General features: G+C 41.3%; 1 protein-coding gene across 3 annotated transcripts in view; it reads left to right on the top strand.

Moving 5' to 3' along the window:
* The window catches only part of LOC119545840 (rho GTPase-activating protein 7), a 98244-nt gene that overhangs the window by 40446 nt on the left and 35926 nt on the right, over positions 1–21872 (top strand). For all 3 annotated transcript variants that reach the window (XM_037851803.1, XM_037851802.1, XM_037851804.1), the window contains 3 exons: positions 10838–11370; positions 11524–12153; positions 16808–17436. In XM_037851803.1, the coding sequence (XP_037707731.1) occupies positions 10863–11370; positions 11524–12153; positions 16808–17436 (1767 nt within the window). In that variant the 5' untranslated portion in view covers positions 10838–10862. The remainder of the gene's footprint in view (positions 1–10837; positions 11371–11523; positions 12154–16807; positions 17437–21872) is intronic.

The raw sequence follows: 21872 nt of genomic DNA, 5'->3' as shown, positions 1-21872 counted from the left end.
ATGGTCTCCTCTGAATGGACCATTGCTTAAAACCAACACAGCAGCCCCGATGCCTTCAATTTAAGCTGAATTATGGCAAAACTCTGCAAGTGGAGCTTACGAGTGCAATCTTCGGGCGATCAGAGCAAACAAACAGCCCACATTTCTCATTACAAATTGAGTCATTAAATTTATTTATACCCGCTGAAAGGCAGAAACATCTCGGCATCAGAAGCTGCAGCATTCGGCAGTAAAAAGCCGTAAAAAAAGAACACTTCCGCGTTACTGCAACTGCAACTTCCATTTCTGGGTCAAATTCTTGTGCAGAGCTCCATGGGCCATATACCCATATGGCAAATGTGCAATAGGGAGAGCAGCGAGGAGCTCCCCTTATAAGTATCATTTTTTATGGCTTTTCATTATGGCTGCATATATAATTCTTAATAAGAAAGTTCGCAGCCTGCAGCCTGCAGCCCGAGAACACGAAACACGCCAAAAGTGGAACAAGTTATAAAGTTGTATGTTTTAATAGGCCATGGCAAAAATAAATATGAATCTCAGAGATATCGTTAACCACATTTTGTGGGTCACCTCCGCTGAACTCTTGATTTCACTTCTCTTCGAGAGCCCATAACCATTTGATTGGCGTGAAAAACAACTCCAGTATCGTGGATCCAGGCATTCGGGCATCAGGAGCCTGGCATCTCTATGATTTAGTGTGCCGGGGCCACTTGACAATAATTTACGCAAATGGCATAATTCGCTTTATGGGCGCAACATGATGATGACCATAATGATGATCGTGCGGATCCTGCAATGACTGTAACTATGTACTTAAAGAGGAGTGCTCGACGCGCTTTCAACGCCAACGCTGAAACTGAAATTGAAACGATCGCAGGCCGCCAGTCCCAAGTCCCTAGCTCCAGGTCCCGGCTCTCCAGACCCCCGGTTCCGACCATCGACCATCGACCACAGACCATCGCTGTAGAGCCCGCCTAATGAGGCTTTTGTCTGTGGGCCGTTCTGGTTTGCCGGCTGAGTCTGAGTCTATATCGCCATGACTCACTCTGATTTTCACTTGCTGGGCGTTGGTTTTTCTTCAAAGTCTAACCAAGGGTATGTTAATTTGGCCAGAGGCTTTTCATTTGGATAATCTAAAAGGGATTTTTACTTCCTAGGACAGACTTAAATGAAAATAATCCTTTAAATTATTAATAATGCCCATTGTTGAAAAGTTTTCAGATACATATTTGGAAATCATAATTTCGAGGATGATTATAACCTAATCATAGCTTTTTTAAATGATGTACAAGCCTATTATATTTATTAAATATTGATTTTAAAGAACATGTTTCCAATGATTTGTGTTAATACTATTCCAAATACTCTTTATCTTAAGTTACCTCAAAGGGTGTTCCTAGCTTCGGCTTTCAAACCAGTACTTCCTTTTTATATACCCATTTTTTTTTTTAATTTTTGCGTGCTGCTTGTGGCCAATCGACTGTTGCATCTGCCAATGACAACAGCAACAACCGCTGCAGCTACAACAGCAACTACAAGGCGGTGCAGCTTGATAAGCGATGCTTATAAAAAGTGCCGCTTACATGCACAAGAGCCATGCTCGCAGATTGCATTTGCAGATGGTAGGAGTCCGCTCCCCGAGAAGGAAAAGCCCCCCGACATCCCCCAACGCCTGCTTTCTTTTAATTGCAATTGCAATCGCAGATATTCACAATTCCACGCACATTCACAATCAAACCCGCAGAAGATTGCCAATATAGCCTCACGCCATATCAAAACGTCGAAATCAGAGAGGTGGAGCGGTGCCTGGTGGATAGAGGATTGTGGATGGGGCAGTGGGCACTTGGATACTTGGATACCACTTGGAATATCATCAGAGCGCACGCCTTAGAATTATTGGCGCTAGACATGCAAATAATCCACGGGCCCCTCGTCCTCTGTCGATCCATTCGAGCCATTGGCCCGTGGCTGCAACATTCTAACGAGTTTCGTAATCGTCTGGTCGGCATAAATCATAATGGCTTTATTTATGCCGTGACAGTTGTTACAATTCTATCAGCGCACTGCGCTTTTGCCCAAAAACAACAAATTTCGATCAGAAAAAGATCAAATGGAATAAACAAATTGTATATTGGGAGCACCGAGGCGTCCCCAATTTTCAGTCATGCCAAATGTTTTTCCCATCCCATATTTATTGTAAATTGTTTCAGTTTCGTTTTTCCAATATTTTTTTTTTGGGGCAACTATGTCTAAACAATTGTGGGCTTCAATGGGCCCAGCTGCTGTGTTTGTTTTTTCTTGGGGCAATAGAGACAAGAATGAGTTACGGCCTCAGAGGGTTAACCACATTGCAGTACCTAGGCGGCTCATTAGGGAGACATAAGGGTTTACATGGTAACGAATTAGCAGTGAAAATAGAAATTACCACACCCAGAAAAGAATTTGAACATTCATTTATTCACATCGGATTCATTATATTTTTCTTCTCTGTATATTATTTTAATATTTTTCTTCGTTTATGCTTTGACTTCAGTATATTACTCATGGGAAATGAAAAATTTGTTTCTATACAGCAAGTTGAAAAATAATAATGAGTTTACAAATATTTAAATGGATCATTGTTAACTATTTCTTTAAAAATACCAAAAATGTGTATGCTACAATAAGATACTAAAATATAGCAATATGATTACTTTACTTATGAACATGAAAGTTTTCTGTTAAGAACTATTTTGAATATTTTCTTTGAACCTTTACTTTAATTTTTCCGAGTGTGCCGAGCACCTTGGGAGATTGAGATTTCCAAAATCTCATTAAAGAACCCAACATTTGTCGCTGTCAAAAGGGGGAGCACGAAAATGTGTCGGGCATGTGGAAAAATCTCTTGTTCATATTTACGTTTGGCACCTCATTATGACGACCCCAAAGCCGCAGACAGGCATAAAAAGCCACAAACAGACAGACTTACAAATGGACCTACAGACAGACAGATATCACTGGCGACAAGCCCTCCGGAGACCATTCCATCCAATAATTTAGAGAACAATTACGGCTCTTCAAACAGATCGGGGCACTCGGGAAAAAACGCATCTAGCGGTACTAGATTGTGGCGATCATTAGTAAACAAAATACGGCGGGTGCATTCACCTGCACTTCGAGATGCGATGGGAGTCCACTCGGGATGTGGGTCAACTGGCAGATTAGCGGCTCATCGGGTTCAATCGATCGGATCACCGATCACCAGTCGACTGATTGATTGCGCCCAATTATGGCCGGGCCTGCCAGCGATTATATAATAAATCCACTGGCGACTTTGATCGGCCAGAGTAAACAAAACCGTAACGAGTTGTAACTACATGCATGCAAGTCAAATGCGAATTCAAATTCAAATTCGAATCTGATTTTGATATTGATGGGAATTGAATGCACGCGCGATATGTTGTTTATTTTGTTGTAAACATCCGGACGTGCAACAAATTGTTGCATATTGTGCAGGAAGCATCGTGCAGCAAGCTGCCCCGCCATAGGGCGTACATATTTTTCACTTTTTTCGGGTGGGTTTTTGGTTTTTGGATTATGTATTTTTTTTTTTTATTCGGTGAAAAGCATTTTTCCCGTTTATTTATCAATGAAGTTGCCGGCAGTGCAGACGTCTTTCGTCGATTTCGTTTTCGATTCCGCATCTCGTGGCAGTTCATCGAAACGGCGCATTTAATTCATTTTTTAGTGCATTTAATTATTATGTGTGCGACGGCAAAATGTATACAATTTATTGCAAAAGGTGTGGCCAGCACTTTAAATATTATTACCATACGATTTGTTTTAAAAAGCCTTTACTTTTTGCCAGCGAAAAATGAAATTATTTATGTGTCTGTTGTTTCTTTGCAGGTAAATTATGCAAATATGTTGAACCGTTTTGCCTTTTGCGGTGCAGATCGCGTGCTTAGATACGTGGCCGGTGGTGTGAGTATGAATATATATAGTACACAAATAGGAATCCCGCTGAACGTGCCAAAATGTTGACATTTATTGTCGGTGAGCCACTCAAACAGGGCTGGGCTTTGTTTGGCTTTGGTTCATTACTGTTATGCTAACAAGATCATTTCGGCGACAAGGTTTGAAAAATAATTACCAGTTGGGTAATTGCGGGTTGGCAGAAATTACGGATATTCTTAATGAGAGAACCAGATAAATTCAAGGCTGTTCACACTGACAGTTTTATTGCTTCAAATTATAGGTCAACGTTGTGTGGACAACGTAGGGTATGGGTAAATAAACCTATAGTTACTATAATTTAAAAAGTTGTTAATAACAAAAAACATTTTGTGCTTAAAAATATATTATGAATGAACTTAAATAAAAGTAGTTTTAAGAGGATTTCTTATGCTGAGAAAATGGTACAGCCTGAAATATGCCTGAAAACCCCTAAAAAAACAGGGTATTATATTTATTTTTAAAAGCTTGTTATTTTTTTCTGTCATCACTATCCTGTTTAAGCATTTAAATCACCTTTTTAAACGCTGAAATTGCGCATACGCACCGTGGCAGCCCGCATGCTCGACCTGAACGTGCCACCACCTGCTGTTTGGCGTGGCCAAAAGCCCACTCTTTAAAATTCACTTGGCGTCGAAAGTCCTTGACACCTTTGTGTGCATTATTTTAATTACCAAATGCAAAGGCGATAAGCAAATTCCAACGCCGCAACACCCGGGCAATTTGTCATCCTGCTGGCAGCAGAAAAAGAGAGGAGTGCATTTGGGTGAATTTGCTTTGTTTTTGCTCAATATTTATGCTATTTATGCATGTGCGCGCATGCTTAATTACGGGCTCGCTAAAACTGTCACAATCGCTGAGGCCGGGGCATTTGTCAAATTGACAGCAGCTTGCCGCTCAGAGCCGTTTGCAAAGATTGCGCACTTTTGCGCTTAATCTTGGCTGAGTTTCTGGTTTCTGGGCCGGGGAGAAGGGAACTGGCACATTTTTGACGCGCACGCGCAAAGCTTTTTGACTCGCTGAGCTCTGCTTGAATAATGCCCGCTTGGCACGCACCTCAGACGGAATAAAAAAAAAGTATTAAAAAAAAGGAAACCAAGATACACACACTCCCTATAACAAGAAGCGATCATATTTCATGTGTCAATAAACCAGCCAAGCCCCGGTTTTTACTGGCTTCACTGTGCCCATTGTTGCGCTCTGGGCTAAACTGTAATGATATTTTCATTAACTTGGCCTTTGCCAAAGAGACCCCGACCACGCACGGTTATGCCAACAATTGATTTTTTCGATTTGAAGTTCAATCGAAACAGCTGCAGGTGAGCCGGGCCAACACACACACTCACACGATCGATCGATCGTAAACTAATCGCATTGAGTGGCTATCGGAGAGCGTCAATAATGCTGCCAATTATTGGCGGGGCAAACATTTTGCCAAGTCGAGTATTTGCACAAGGCGTCCTTGTCCTTGGCCCTGAAACTGGAACTCGAGTCGAGCAATCAAAACGCTGCCGGGCGCATTTCGGGCTTTGAAAATTAAGCAGGCTGTCTAGGGAAATCGATTATTCATTAACAATGTAGACAAGGGTGGATTATATACATATAAAAGATAGCCCTGCCGGCTGTAAAAATTGCTATACACAGAAGTCTGAAAATGAAAAACCGAAATTCTGAAGAAATTCGAAAATCCATACTAAGATTTAACTTGTTTAATAGTGACCCGAAATGCAACTTGCTTGTAATATATAACACAATATTAATATTTAATAAGATAAAATATTTAAGGATTTTTGATGCATATTTTTCATTATTGATAAAGAAAGAGTAGTACAATATTTTCAAGGAAAGTCTTAGAAAGCTTAAAAAGAAATTCAAGACCCCTGCAAGTGGTATGCATAATATTCCTTCCCATATTTATTTGTACTATAATGGCTTCCAAAAAATAAAGAGCACATGTCAGCCAGGTTCCTGCATTTCTCCAGCTTGTTTGTTTAATTTTTGACAAACTTATTATGCACTCAGCGGGATATACAAATAGGCAACCAAGTTAATTTCAATAAAAAGCCTTCACTTCACTCCGGTCTGCGTTTCGTGGCCTTTGGCATCGCCTGTCAGCGGAGTCTGTCAGTCAGCCAAGTTAGTGGGGTATGGGGTGATCCCAGGGGGAGGCAATGGAGGGGTGGAGTGGGAGATGCCGCCCAAAAAGAGGCAAGATGCAAACGCATTGGCCATGTTACCGTTGCCCATCGGCTGACTCATGACGCGACCACGGCCCGCTGTCATTTTAGCCATTTGCGTTGTCAGTCGTTAGCCATATACGCCATATACGAGCGAATGCGAGTGCATACAAAAGGATTTGTCCGTCGTGGCCAAAGGCGCTTTGATTAATTGCCGACTTAGAGTGAATCAAACAAAAAAAAAAAAAACAAGGAAAAAAGGATGCCGGGCCATTCTCGTTAGGCCAAGACCGCCAAACCAAAACTGAAAACTGAAACCGATGGCAGAGCCAAAAAGCTGACGTGTGGCGTTGGCGTGAATCACTTGAGCCAAAAGGTCAGGCCAACAAGGTTGAAGAAATGCAAACTGCTGAAATTAATTGCCAAGTTTGTCTGGGAAATGCGGAAATTAATTGGACGACAAACTTCGTGGCGCAACAAATTGGCAACAAATTCGGCTGGAAGCAGTGCGCACTGCGCACTCTGGCCAATAATAAATGGCCAAGTGGTAAGCCGCAAAAAGCAGAAAAAACTGCCGAAAAACAAAGCGTTTAGCTTCTGCGCATTTTTGCGTGAAGAGAGCAAACGGCCGAGAGACAAAGCGGAGAAAGAGAGTCATTACCACGCACTGCAGCCCGGCAATCAGGGGTTAAAAGGTTAATGGGCAACATTAATAGACATCGTACGAGGCAATCGGGCTGACCGGTTGGCACTAGCATTGGCTTTAGGTCTAGCATAGGATGCACAATGAAAAAAACAATATTACCATTAATAATACTTATTTCTAATCTTATAGCAAAATCAAACCACCTTTTCAAGTTCATTTTCTAAAGATCTTAAGTAATATCATATCATACTTCACTTTAATTTTAATTTCTAAAATATTTTTTACGTATGTATTTGCTAATTATTTTCAATTATTATTTATTTGATTTTTTTTTTTTATTTGATAATTTGTTCTATATATTATTTCTGGAATGGTATCTTCATAGTTAACCATTCATACAAGGGAGAAAAATAGCAATTTCTAGCATTCTGCTTTGATATTATTTTTTTTCATTTAATTTCGAATATCAAAATCTTTAAAATGTGTACTTTAATACGACATGCAGTTTCTCCCAGTGCATCTCTATCTTCGGCTGGAAAAGCCATCGGCAGAGCGCTAATGTCGCCTTGATTGCCTGGCCCTGGGCCGAAAACTTTCCTCCGATCTGGGCATCAAATCGAATGCGTATTTAAATCCATCGAATATGTTATTTCACAGCGATCGGCGACGAAAAGCGAAACTTTCCCACTCCATCAATCCATGGCTGGGATGGTAATGCACTTATGAGCAGCCATGGCAGAGACAATTGCGGCAATTTGTATGCACTCTGCCGATTGCCCGTGCATATGATTGACTTATTGATTGGCTGATTGATCGATTGCCAGCCGGCTCAGTGGCCCCAGCTAAAGTGACGGACTGGCTGACATTAAGCCTCGGCCGGGCCTCAATTAGCTAAGCTGCCAGTCGCCAGCGGTCAATATATACGGCTATATGGCCAGTTCATAGAACTCGGTCTACCGTTATGCGGCACTACCTATATATAGCTCGATTTGGCTGTATACGAATGCTAATTATAAGTACGCCAAATCAGGGGTCTAGACTTCATAAATAAATCGCCAATCGAACCAACTACGTGCCGCGCATGCGCATATGGTTTTATTTATATATATCTCGCGGGGAGAGTTAATGCATTGGCAAATATTTACGATGTCAAATGCATTGAAATTGCAATGCAAATGTGCAAAAATGTTGTGTTTATTCGCTGGCTGTTGAAGCCCATAAATCACGAGTTAAACATGCGAGAAAATCGCCCCAGAAGCCGAGAAATGTTGACTGTTTTGTTTCGATATTGTGAGCTGTTTTTTCATTCTTTGTTGTGGATTACAAAAATAGTCGGAGTCGGAGCAGCCTACCTACTTAACTTTTAATTTATGCGTAAGTCTGGATTTAGTAGCTTTTCAATATTAATTTCATACTCCAAAAGAGCACGGCATGTGCAGGCCCATAAATCACAATAACACAAATAAAGCATGGTTTATATCCATACGGCACTCGGATTTATTACGCAGATGGGAAAAAAGGGGGCAGCAGCCAGAGTCATCGCTGTGGCATATTTAAAATTTATGTTTTCCGATGTCGTTCGTGGTTTTACGATCGTTTTTTATACACACAAGCCCCGGATTACCGCAGCTGGGGTATATTAGCTGGGAGATAAGGGAGCTCCGAAAATGGGGATCAGTGGGCTATCTGTCTAATCCAAATGTCACAACGCAGTTCCCTTATTTGGGGTATTTTTGGTAGAAGACAAAGGGTATTTCTCAGCCAATCTTTAGTACACCTGATCTTCAGACTGTATAACATACTCCCAATGCAACACATCCCACTGATTTAATGGCCCAGAAATTTTTGACAAATCGTTGGTAGCACAGCTGCTGGCAGCTTCTTCTTTTGTACTTTCCATAAAATTAATGAACATGAAAGAAGTATAGGTGTTTTTACAAATAAATTAGATATTTAGATAAGAAAATCTAAAATGGAGAAGTTATAAATATTTAATAAATGATCTTATCTTCCTCTGACATACAAAAAATAGGGCTGAATGGGAGAAGAAATTTAACATGGGGCCTGGCCCGTTTGGGGGCTTAATTGTATGACGTCGGACGTCAGCTCCTACGATTTGGCAACAAATCCTATTAGAGCTGCCCGAAAAGTGCCCGCGGCCCGGGGCTTCGGCAAACACACAGATTTAATAAATAAAATAAAATGGAAAATAATCATAAATACAAAGAGCGCGCAGCTGTGCCACAAGCCGCCACAAAAGCCGTCCGTAAGTGGCAAAGATCAAGCCGAAGCTGCGGTCCCAGGCTTAAAAATTAAAAAAAAAAATAGAAAAAACGAACTGGAGAGCCTGGCTTTTTGGCGAGGGCGTGTGTAATTTGACATCTTCATGAAATAATTAAAATTATTTATTGTTAATTTATTTTCACTCGGCCGCAACAATAGATAAAGTGAAAGATAAGCGGCATGTGTGTGCATTAGACAATTGAAATTAATTTGTCAATCGCTTGACAGGCCGGCCACGCCCCCTTCAAAGAGGCGACGCTTTTGCGGCAATGTGGTGAAAGGAAAGGAATTTCCGAGGCAAACTTTCACGGCGAAAAGCTTTTAGCCGGGGCCAGCGCAAAAGGTCAACACCGCCGGCCAATAAGGTAGCAGTTAGTCGAGTTCGCAACCGACGCAAATGCAAATGCCTTTTTGCAAGGCTCACGGAAAGAAAAAAGTACATTTATTTGCACTAAGAACCATAAGAATGTTTCTAAAATTAATTTATAATATTTATTGGGCTTAAAATGATTCAGAAACTTAGAGAATATTTAAAAGTACAATTGGTTATGTGTATACAAATTCTTTTTTATCCATATCTATATTATTTATCCAAAGAATAAATACAATACAGGGTTTCCTGCTCTTTCCTTAAAAATATTTTACTTAGTATCTTTTTCAGGCTTCCATAGAACATAATATAGTATCTATAAGTATTTAGATACTTTTTGAGATCATTTTTCCCGGTGTGCTGGCTGCCACAACAAATTAATCAGCGAGTGGCTAGCTGCACTTCGGTGGGCGGCAAACGGCATTCGGGAACCCTGGGATCTGTGAGATCTGCAAGATTTTGGCTACCTGCTGTCGAGCTGCCCTGCGGCCAAATATCGCGAATGCGGCGAATGCAATTAAATGCAGTTTGCAGTTTGCAGCTTGCAGGTTGCACGGGCAGTTAATCATGCATCGACAGCCGGCTTTCTGCCGGCAAAACAGCAGCTCAACATTTTGGCGGTCACTTAGAAGTGGTGCCCGTGGAAAGTGTTGCGCAAAAAGCGGCTGGCAATTAAAACACGTTGTGGCTTTGGCTTTGCTTTTGCTGTTGGCCGGGTATATGGATATGGATGTGGATGTGGATGTGGATGTGGCTCCTGCTGCCATGACGCACAGATGGCGTCGAGTCCGCTGGCCAAGAGTCCCAGTCCACACTTTGATGTGCGCAGCGAATCGGCTTTCAACGGAGCTCCAGCTCCAATCCACTCCATTCCGAGGCAGGAATGAGGAAACGTTTTGGTGAAAAGCCGAGACGCGTTGAGAAATGTGGTTAATTGATTTTTGCTTTTGTGTGTAATTAATTTATGGTTTCCTTTTCGATTCACTTGCAGAATCGCAGCGTTCATTGTTTGAGTTCAGGTGTCTCACTGGGTAGCAGTTGTTTTTATTGAAGGTTTCATATATCCATATATGTATATTAAGGATTACAAAGTGATAAGGGAAGTTCTAAAGAAGGTTTGCCAATTGATCAAATAATACATATGTACATGGGATACACACAGAAGTATACATGGAATATAGTTGATTTAAGTCAAAAATCTTTAAGTGATATCAAAGGTAAAATATTTTCTTAGATTTTAAAATTACAAAAACAAAACTTGATTGGATTTTGTAAGGCAATACGTTTATAATTTGTTACTCCTATTAATAGTAATATATTCTATAATTAATTTTAACTAATCTTAACTTTTCCCTACCTCCCTTCCAGAATCACCCTGCATGGCTATACGACAATGTCCAATGCTCGCGAGCTGGCATTGATCGAGAAATGGGCTGACATTGCTACGCCGGCGACGCCGAATCGGCCGACCTTATCGCCAACATCGCCGCCAGCGCTCCATCGATCCATCGTGAAGTTCTGCTGCTGCCCGCAGCGAAGGCGCTACAATCTCAAGCAGGCCAAGAGCAACAGCAACAACGGCAACAGCAACAAGTCGACGGTCAACACGCTGCATGCCAGAAATATACTCGTCGATAGCGATTTCAGCTATATTGATGATGTGCCGCGGCGACGCCAAGATTGCCACAACGATTACGACGATTGCAACTACGACTGTGGCGGCGATAAAGCAGAAGCCGATGATGCCAATGATACCGCCGCTGCTCCGAGAGACGACGGAAATGTGGCGCTGATATTAATGAATCAACGAAATCTGGCCGAACAATGGCGGCAGGACAACAAAGGCAACAGCAGCAGCAACAAAGTAGCAACAGCAGCAGCAGCAACAGCAACAGCAGCAGGTTAGTTATAGTACTTAAATCAATATAGAATATTACAAAAACATAATTGCATTTTTTTTCAATTTCTATTTAATCAATATTGTTTTACGTTATGATATTTTTAAAATACCTCTTTTTAAACTTCAACTTTCAATATTTTTTTTTTGGGTGCAGCAACTAAAACTTGCGCTGTCACAAAGAGCCCGCCAAGTGGCAATGAGCAACAGCAACACCAGCAGCAGCAGCAGCAACGACAACCAACCCAAAGACTAAGCAATAGCTTGCATCAGCAACAGCAACACCAACAATTGCAACAGCAACAGCAACATAGCAATAAGGAAAATACACTAAGCTACGACAACAACAACAAGCCGCACTGTAATTATTGTAAATTACCCGACACCGCCGAGCCCCAAACGAATAGCAACAGCGACTCGAAAATTGATTCACCGAAGTCGTCGCAGAATAAAATGACAATTACGACAGCAACAGAAATAGAAACAGCAACGGCAACGGCAACGGCGGCAACAGCAACAGCAGCAGCGACAGCAGCAACACCAGACACACCAGCAACACCTAAGCCCCGCATTGCAGCCCGTCCGACCACGCCCAGCCGCCTTAAGACTGTGATCAAAACAACAATGGTGAAGCGGAGTCCTAGCCATGACTCAACGGCAACACAAGCAGCACATGTGTTGCTGCCAAACAGCTGCAACAGCAACGGCAACACCAGCAACATTGGAGCCCATGACGAGCCCAGACGTTCGGTTAAGGAGCGCATCGCCGCCTTTGCAGCAGGAAATGGTAAGTTTCTTCAGTTAAGTTTCTCCGCCGGGGCGGAAATGTTGCACATACACACATCTAGGCATTGTGGGAAATATCGGACTGGGCTAGGCTCACACTCATTAAACTAGTTAATAGCCGCACTTATTGTTATTAATTGATCCGTAGCAGGGTTCTTCAGGGGGAAGGAGAAAATGTGAGATCATAAAATGAGCTAAAGGGGCTATTAAATATATGAAGCATATTAAGTTTACAGTTATTGACTACTTACATAAAAATATATATAGCGGAGCACTTGGGTTCTGTTCTATAAAGTTATGTAAATACCAGACCAGTTCTTAAATATTTCCTAGATTAAAAGTAATTTCTGGGTTGCAGAGATTTATTTTATTTTTTTACAAGTATTTTAAGTGCTTCATTGATCCCTTCGGGGCAGCAAAGTCAACGAAGGTCAACGAGAACCGAGAGCCAGCTCAGATCCTCGTCATTTCCTGTTTTTGAATGCTCACGAGATATACCTACGTGTTTGCCGATGCCAGCGATAAGAAATAAATGCCAGAAAACTGAATTACATTCCACAGAATGAATCTTAAGCATCTGAATCACATCCAATTATTTGCAAAATTCAGTAAAACCAATTAAAGGCAGTTAAATGCATTATTAAAATACTTGATAAACAGCAGAAAAAATACAAAAAATATTGTCATGTAAGGGAAATTTATAGAAACTCAAAGCAGCTGCTTAGGGCGTGTGCATAACTTTTTTCGTTACTTTTTCTTTATATTGTTCCGACTGTAAAAACTGCATGAATTATGCATGACATGGAGCCTTTGGATTTCCGTTAACATGACACACTCACATGGGCACACACCTTTGGCATTTAATATAAAGAGTCGAAGTGGAATCTATTACAAATCAATTAAATGCCGCAATCTTTAATAAAAAGCCACTTAAGGCGGCATTATAGACTGTCTACCATCATTGTGATTGCGGGTATTAATAATGCACAAAAACTTTTATTATAAATGCGTCTGCATAGGACAGGCAATTGGGAAAGTCGTAAAAGTCGAACGATTGCCGTTTGGGTGCAGCTCGAAAACGCACTTGCAGGCGGCCCAAAAAAACGCAGAAAGAAAACACTCCCCGGTCAGCTTTTTGTCACCAGCCGTAAAGTGCACTCCATTTGATTTTGGCCACGCCCCAGCGCCTGCAGTTTTGCACACGAAAAGTCTAAATAAAATATAAAAAGGTATAAAAAGCAACGACAGCGACAAAAGGCGCAACAGGAAACACGTACATACGGCAATCGACGTCATGAGTGCGTATTATATCATTTTGATAGGCAAATGAGGCTTGAAAGCCGCCAGAGCCAGTCGTTCCCAAAGACCCGGGCCCCAGGCTCCCAACTCCAAGCCCTGCCCTTAGTCGACTTTTAAATTGGGATACCGAAAACTGTAATACCCTTTTAATATGATCCTTAGAAATCATAAAAACGGGGTAAACATTTCCAGAGTATACAGTGATTTAAGATCTTTCTGAAATACGTTAAAGTAAGCAAACCATATTATATTTTGTGAAGACATATTTTTATAGTAAGGATAAATAGCTATATGTTATTACCAAAAATTTATTTAATATTGTGGGTCTATTCCCCTTATCCATATATTTTCATCATCTCATTTCTATCCAAAAATGCATTGGGTCATGATAAACTAATGATATATTATAAAAAACACAATCAATAAATTAGTTCAAAAATGTTATTCTTATAATACATTTTATTTAGCATTATCTGTGGGATCCCCAGATAGTTTAACATATGCTTAAAGTAGGTATTTCTTATAAACATCCCTCAATAAATACATTTATTTCGCGACTTTCTAATGGTGAAAACCCTCCAGAAAGGGTATGGATCCAATGGATCCAGAGAATAATCCCCAACCGGCGGCGTCTGAGGGCGCCTGTGATCTGTGCTGATCGGCATGACGAAGACGTTGTCCCAACCCGACACACGTCAGTTCAGAGTCGTTCGCATCTGGATTCTGGACTCTGGATTGTGGACTCTCGGTTCTGGTGAGGTGGGGTTCGGAGCTGTAGTCGCTTCTTGCTCATCGCCCGCTAATCGCGTGTCCAAGTGTCCGAGTGCTCGCTGGTGCATTTTTGCCGGGCTGACAGCTTCTGCTGTGCTTATTTCATTTTATTTATTTACTCATTCTGCGCAAGTCGGCCAGTCGAGATGCATTGAGGTAGGTCCCTGTCGAGGGGAAAACAACTGCACAAACTGCACACACTGCAGGCAAATATTGACCAGTCCAGTGGACTCTCCACGAGTGTGTTTCACAAGCATCTGGCTTGTACTTTTGCATTGTTTTCAATTAGGCACCGAGTGACACCTCCGCAAAAGCCTCTCCCCCCTTGGGCAATCGACAATCGACATCGACAATCAACCATCGGCAATTAATCACGTCGAAGTGACCTCAGCCAGCGAATCAATCAGCAGCCGCAAAATAAAATAAAAATCCACACACACGCCCATCAATGAATGGACGGTGGCCATTTAGCGGACACACCCCGGCAAACAATTTTATTTCAAGTAAATAGGTAAATAAGCAAATAAGCTAAATGCGTACAAATGTTTTGTTTTCGAGCTCTTTGTCCGTGTTTGCAGAGCCACAAAAAGCGAACGAGTACACGGTTCCGAGTTCCCAAAAAAAAGGAATTTATGACCAGTCATCAAATAGAACAATGCTTGCGAATTTTATTTCTGACCGGTATATGTACAATGTACATTGTCAATATCCTCTTTTTAAACTGCTAATTAGAAAGACAAATGAAAGCTATATTAAGAATAGCTTGTAGGCTAACGGGAAATGATGTTATTCGCTTGGATAGTTAGAAATAATATATTGCTTATGGTAAAGAACTAACACAAAAATTATATATATTAGTGATCTATACATTTTATTTTCCAGTGGCTTATTTTTTCCCTAAGAATTTGATCCTAATTTAAATAGGGATGGTTAAAATATTTTAAATATTTCAGTACAATTTTAAAAATACTTTTTTAGAAGAGATAACATATGATAGCAAATACATTTAAATAAATTTCAGAATTCAGAAGAATGTAAACCTTGTTTTAATAGGAAAAAGTTGAGATATTTACAAATATTTTTTTTAAGTACTTTGATATATTTAGCCAAAATGGTATCTCCAAAAAGTCTTTGTGAATGGCAATCGCATTAGAAATTGGGGAAGACCTCCCATGAACTCGCGACGCGTCGCGTCACCCACACGGTGGTAAAGAGCCGTCCTTATGGGCCGGGAGTACCGTTAGCGTTGCACAATTGAAATGCAGAAATAAAATATAAAAAAAAAGAAGAAAAAAATGAAGGAGAAGAAAAGTGCAGCCGAGTGTGGGCCTGGTTTTTCGCTGAACCTCGTATCGGCCTGAACTGGCGGCCTGCCAATCGGCCCAAAACGATCAATTGGCAGAGAGACCCCCATAAAATGTGGCCAACTGTCCCTGTCCGCTGACTGACTCTCGTTTGCAGCCGCTGATTTACGAGCTCGCCACGGGCCGTTGTGTAACGCATGCGATTCAGAATTCTTAAATGCCAGGCTCTTTTTGACCAGCAGAAGTGGAGTCACTCACAGAGGCCCAGAGACCCCTGTTGGCTTTATTTTATTTCTGTTATTTTTGGTACTGCTGTACGGCTGTCGCCAAGTCGCGGCGACGGTGGCGGCGACATTTTAATCAAAAAACTCAATCGAACGCACGCATGCGCAATAAAAACAAAAATCAAATCAAACCCATAAAATCAACAACAGCAACAGGCACAAGCGCTCTTTAACCGTTTCACTTACCCATGAAAGACAGAAAAAATAAATATATAAATAGATATAGACGGATGCCGGCCGGTTTGGCGGGGTTCTTCCGTTTGACAAAAGTTCACATAGCCTTAGCCCCTATGCGAATTTCAATACGATTCGCTGGGAATTTATTAACATTTATGTGGGCTAGAGAGCTTAGGAAGCGCTCTATGACTGGGAATAGATTTGGGATTGGATAATATACATTTTCTTTTCCAGGGAAAGGATCTTAAAGTGTTCTGTTACCTTGACATTTAATAAATAAACCCAAATTAGTCATGGCTGTCCATATAAAGTACAAATATCAAGCTGATTGCGATGACCCATTTTGGAGTTTAGCGGCGACATAAATTTAAAGGCGTGACTCTCCAGCTCCATAATAGAACCCCACTGAAGATAAATAATGCAAGCCACTCGGGAAATGGTTGAGCGTGGTGTGAGCAATAAATTCAAGTATGTAAATAATTGCCGGCAATTTTTTTGCGCCCGTACGAAATTAATTAAAACATTCGCGCAGGCAAACACATATGCCAAATAAAAATTGGTCTTAAGTCCACACACATGTGCGGGGCACATTGCAAAATTTATGACAATTTAAATGGCACACATTTGGTGGACAATTCGCGGCGATTAGCGCAGAAATTTTCGCATATTCGGCTTAGGCCATATGGGTCTGCACAGAGGGGTTTTTCGTTTTCATTGGGAAATTGTGTTCAGGGTGCGCCAGCCACACAATGACAGCTGTATGTGCAGAAATATTGCCAAGATTAACCAAGCTTATAATCTTTTTTTTTTTCACTTACAGAGCCACAGCAACCGGCGACGCGGCAACATGACAAAGTCAAGAAGTTAAGTAAAATGCAGTGCAATAGCAATACAAATCAAAACAACATGACGGGCGAGGATGTGAAAAGTGCAATTAGCAACGGCAACGCAGGCAGCACTGGCAGCACTGGGAGCACTGGCAGCACTGGCAGCACTTCAGCTATCGCCGCTGACACGACGCGCCACAAATCGGGATTAAGTGATGTGGCGGCCAGCGATGACGTTGATGGTCTTTCTCGGCCAACTTCATCTGAAACCACATCTGCCGTTTCAGCTCCGAGCGTTTTTAGCACCGGTTGTGCAACCATGCCGCGAACTCGCCAATACGGAAGCAATGTTGCTGCTGCCGCGGCGACAGGAGCAACATCGGCAACGGGAGCAACAACAGGAGCAACTCCTGCCAGCAGCAGCATGACAGCTGATAAGAATTTCTTGAGCCAGGCGACGCCCGTTCAGGGGCATCATCATCATAAGCTGCAATTTGCCGATAAGGCCGAGTCCGAATTGGCCGCACTGGACAGTCTGGACCTGGCCCACAGCCTCGATTTGCTGGACGTCGATGGCGAGGATCCGTACCGAGCTCTGCAGGATTACTTGGAGCGTGTCAAGGTGAGTGTTTTTGTGCTGCTCTGGGAAATGCAGAGCTTCCTCCGTTCCCAGGTTGCGCAATTTTCGCATTAGATAGGCGACACTTTTTGGGGTGAAGGAGTGAGGGGACTGGGCACTCCACTTGCCTCTTGTCTGCCGACTGACATTATTCAATTTCAGGCATTTTCACATGATAATAACCGACAATTTCTGTCCCCATCAAGAAAACGCACACAGAAATGCACAGGGAAAAACATAGCTTATAAGGTTTTTGCAGAAGAACAAAAATAATAAACCAATTTAAAAGTGAGAGAAGAAATTTTAAAAACCAAAGTCAAATTATTAGAACCACTTACTAAACAGATAATCTGTTGCCAATTGATTTAGAAAATATAGCTTACATCAACATTTTTTGCATGTTAATATTTTTAATGTGCCTACTTTTTCCTTAATTGTGTAGAACTTCTTGTTTCAATCTAGTAGAAATTATTACACAGTATTTCAGAGCATGGGACTTATTCTTAAATATTTGTTTTTAATATTGTAATTCTTACGAAAACTTCAATTTCCAATGGATCCTTGGTATTTTTTCTCCATGTAATCATACAATTGCCTAGAGCCAGTCTTTCATTCAGCACCCCGAGCCCCGACCCCTCTCCTGCTGTCAACACGGCGTGATTTTGCAAATGATTATTTTGCGTGACAGAAAAATGTGTTAAGGCAAAGTCACATACTGCCGTAATATGTAACGCATACGCCGCGTTGCACGCCCGACTTTCCGCTGCCGCTTTGGTTTTAGCTTTGGCTGTCGTTTGGCCTGTCGTCGGCGGTCGTGTACATAAAATTTTATGTTTCTGTACCGGAAAGCGCAATATTACACATACACATCAACGATGACGGCAACGTCAACGGCCGAGGCTTTAGTTTTCTTTTATTTTTTCCTCATCGCCTTTTCCATTCCCCCGTTTTGTCTTTTTTTATAACTGTTTCGCATGAATTTTCCTCATAGCCGCTGGATTGTGTTGTTATTATTATGTTTATTAGCCGCTCATGACGGAAACATAAACGCAGGCACGCACTTTTCTTGAGCGTTTCGTTTATAATCCATTCTTGTTGTCAAAATGGGATTATTTCAATTAAATTGTAGATTGACCAGGAAGAAATATAAGAACCATATATAGTCCTGAAAAAATCAATAAAAATAAGTCGACCTGTTTATTAAACATTTATTTCAAACTGATCAAGATAAGAATTTATAAACTGGAGAAGAACCTATCTTAAGATGCAATTTTTCTTAAAACGGCTTGCATTATTGCTTTGTCCTGTTAAGATTTTAGCCATCCAACATTAATAGGCTTTCTTATTTCTCAATCAACTGAAGATCTCACAAATCGACTCCAACTTTATGGCGTTTTTAATAGTGCAATATTCAGAGCAAGACGTTACCTCTAGTTTATGTGACATTTATTTTTGCCATTAGGGTTCTCTCTAAATGCACACGAAATAAAATTTCTCCACTGCAAGTGTTAGGCTCTGGAAAAAATATAAACTTCGCGACTAAAGTGCCTTTTCGCCATTTTCTGCCAAACGAAGCACCCACAAATCGCGCACAAAACGCCAGCGACTTAACTGCGTTTTTTACCGCACCAAATCAGAGCGAGGCGGCTTTTATCGCCGCTGATCAACTGGGATGGCTTTATGGCAGTAAATGCAGCACGCCATTCGCCATATGCTGCATTTTATAATCAGTGTCATCACCTCAACACCCATCGAGTGCCCGGCCACGCCCCCATCGCCCCTTTCTTTGGAGCACTCAGGCCGAAAAACCTAGTTTGGCTTAGTTTTTCTCTGACTGGCGTGGGCTGTCGGCTTATGGCCTTACACCGCGGTTATTAACGCCTTTTTACACACTTTCCCCCCCGTCTCCACCAACCGAATGCAACTAATTTTTTGGCTAAATTGAAATTATTAGCCGGCAACTGTGCCTAATGATGACAAAATGTGTCACAGCGCTGCCCACGCAGGCCCAAAGCTTTCTTTCGAGCCAAGAGGCAAAATGGCAAGAGATGGGGGCAACGTCTCCTTTGTGCACATTTATTATGACAAATAGTGCAGCGTTTTGGCTGGAAATTGCCGTTACACGCTAAGACGGCTAAGACGCTTGTTGTTGGCGTGGCCTTAGGCTTAATTTGACTACACTTAGGGAAAATATGCAGATTAGAAAAGGGTAAATATGTAGTTACAAAAATACAACATAACATATTAGAAAATATTATAAAAATGAAATATGAAAAAGATGAAAAATTTTTAAACCTCAAAACTTAAAATTCATATTCCAAATGTTCTATTTTATTTAAAATATAATGTAACTGAAATTCGATTTAAACAGGTATAGGTATATATGTTAAACTATAAGTAACTTCCTTTACGTTTTCTATGCTTAACCCGTATTATTATTTAACATGAGGACGATAAAACGGGCTGTAGTATTTAATTAGTGAAGAACTTTTAATATTGTGTTCTTAAATACCTCTTTAAATATTTTTTAGCATTATCTACAATTCTTAGACCATCAGTATTCCAAAATACAATTTAGGTAATAATTACCCAATTGCCTGGCAAATAACTCAAAGATCTATCTGAATTGTAAACATCTACTGCTTGAGTACATTAATAGATATATCTGTTTCCCAAGTGTAGTTATGAAATGCGTTAGTGGAGGCGGTAATCACCGCCTGACCCATTTAAGACGCACCGAAACGAACCGAAGCGAGGCGAATCCATGACAGGCGATGGCAACTCGTTTTCCCGACGCGCTTCCTGCCTCAATTAGCGCCGGCTTTTGCGCAGATTTTCCATAATATTACATGGCCAAGCTGGCCAGCTGAGTTTTCCCGTTTAAGCAGCCATTAATTTGCGCTCGTCAACATCGACTGTGGCTAAGTAAGCTTAATGCATCAATCAAGCTTTCAGCATGACAACGTGTATAAATATGCCTTTCTGCCATTCGAAAATCTGATAAGTCGGGCGCACAGTTTGCGTGTGTTCTCAAATGATTTTAATTATAGATATTGACAGAGTGGCGATGGGAAATTGAGACGTAAGGCTGCCGCTGCCGCTGCTGCGCCTAGGGATTGTTTTTTGGCCATAGTTTTTGGTTGTTTTTTTTTTTTCTCTGACTGGTTCGATGAACCCGCAAAAAGTATCTGCTTTGGCCAATTATGCGAATGCTGTTAATGAATGTGGGCGACGACTTGCCTTCGGTTTATCTATATGGCTTTATGCAATGGGGCTCTGTCACTTGGCGAATGAAAATGCGACTGCGACTGCGACTGGGAGTCTGCAAATGCGGCGGCGCAGCTGCCTAGAGAAAGTTGTCTTTGCCCAATTTGCAAATGACGTTTTTTTGTCAACGTCAAACGGCGAACGGGCCAAAACAAATGGCAATAAAAGGCAGCGCCTGCCTGCACGTTACTATTTTTGTCAACCAGGAGTTGATCTGGCAAAAACAATGAAAATCCCACAGGCCCGATGATGCCAAATGGAGTCAGAAATCACTAAAAAAAAAAATAGATAGGAAAAAACATCGTAAAATGCTGTGGGAGAAGCTGAGAAGCTGGAAAGTGAGGCTGGGGGGACTTCTACAATTTCACCGGCAGCTATCATAATTGCAGACAGCAATTAAGCCGCTGTCACTGGCTGCCAGCTACTCATGCTGATCGCGTTACAATTGCAATGTGGCAGAGTTGCAATGTTGCCAGTTGCAAGTTGCAAGTTGCAGTGTTGCAAGTTGCATGTTGCCAGTTGTCAAGTTCGGCTCGCTGACAATGCGTTGATATTTTCCGACAAGCAAATCAGCAGCCACCAAACTGAAAAAAAAAATAAACCAAAAGGCCTTGCCACAAAAATTGAGCCAATTTGCTGATGCCGAATCGAAGCTCACCACTGGGAATCGCATTTTGTGTTGCGAGTTGTGAGTGCTCTTCTGAGCCGGGACTTTCTTTTCCTCTAGCCGCTTGCCAAAAGTGACACAAAGTAGCCTGCTGCTCGGTATTTGCAGTCTTGAAAGCCAATGGAATTTAATTTGTTCAATCCCCAATCCTGACACATCTGATTCCACGGACTTGTGCGGTGGCACTGACCAATTGCATTGGGTTTTTGATACTAGTTGCACCTTAAAGGCAACTTAAGGCATGGTTGTATTTATTACAAATAATTCTGTTTTATGTTTTATGTATTATTAAATCAATATGTATTATAATAGAATACCTAGAATGTCCATTTATCATTTATTTTAAATCATGTCTATAGATATTTCAGTATTATACCTATTTAGAAATTACAAAACTTCTGCTGCCCACACTCAAAATCACCAAATGTAGTACTTAAAGGTTTTTTGTTTTCAGTTATGTAAGAACGGTATGCGAGTGCTTCTGTGGGATTTCTTCTGAAGCTGT

This window comes from Drosophila subpulchrella, chromosome 3R, assembly GCF_014743375.2.
Source record: "Drosophila subpulchrella strain 33 F10 #4 breed RU33 chromosome 3R, RU_Dsub_v1.1 Primary Assembly, whole genome shotgun sequence".
NCBI lineage: Eukaryota > Metazoa > Arthropoda > Insecta > Diptera > Drosophilidae > Drosophila > Drosophila subpulchrella.
The sequence above is the reverse complement of the archived record's forward strand: the minus strand, read 5'-3'. Positions and strand labels throughout refer to the sequence as shown.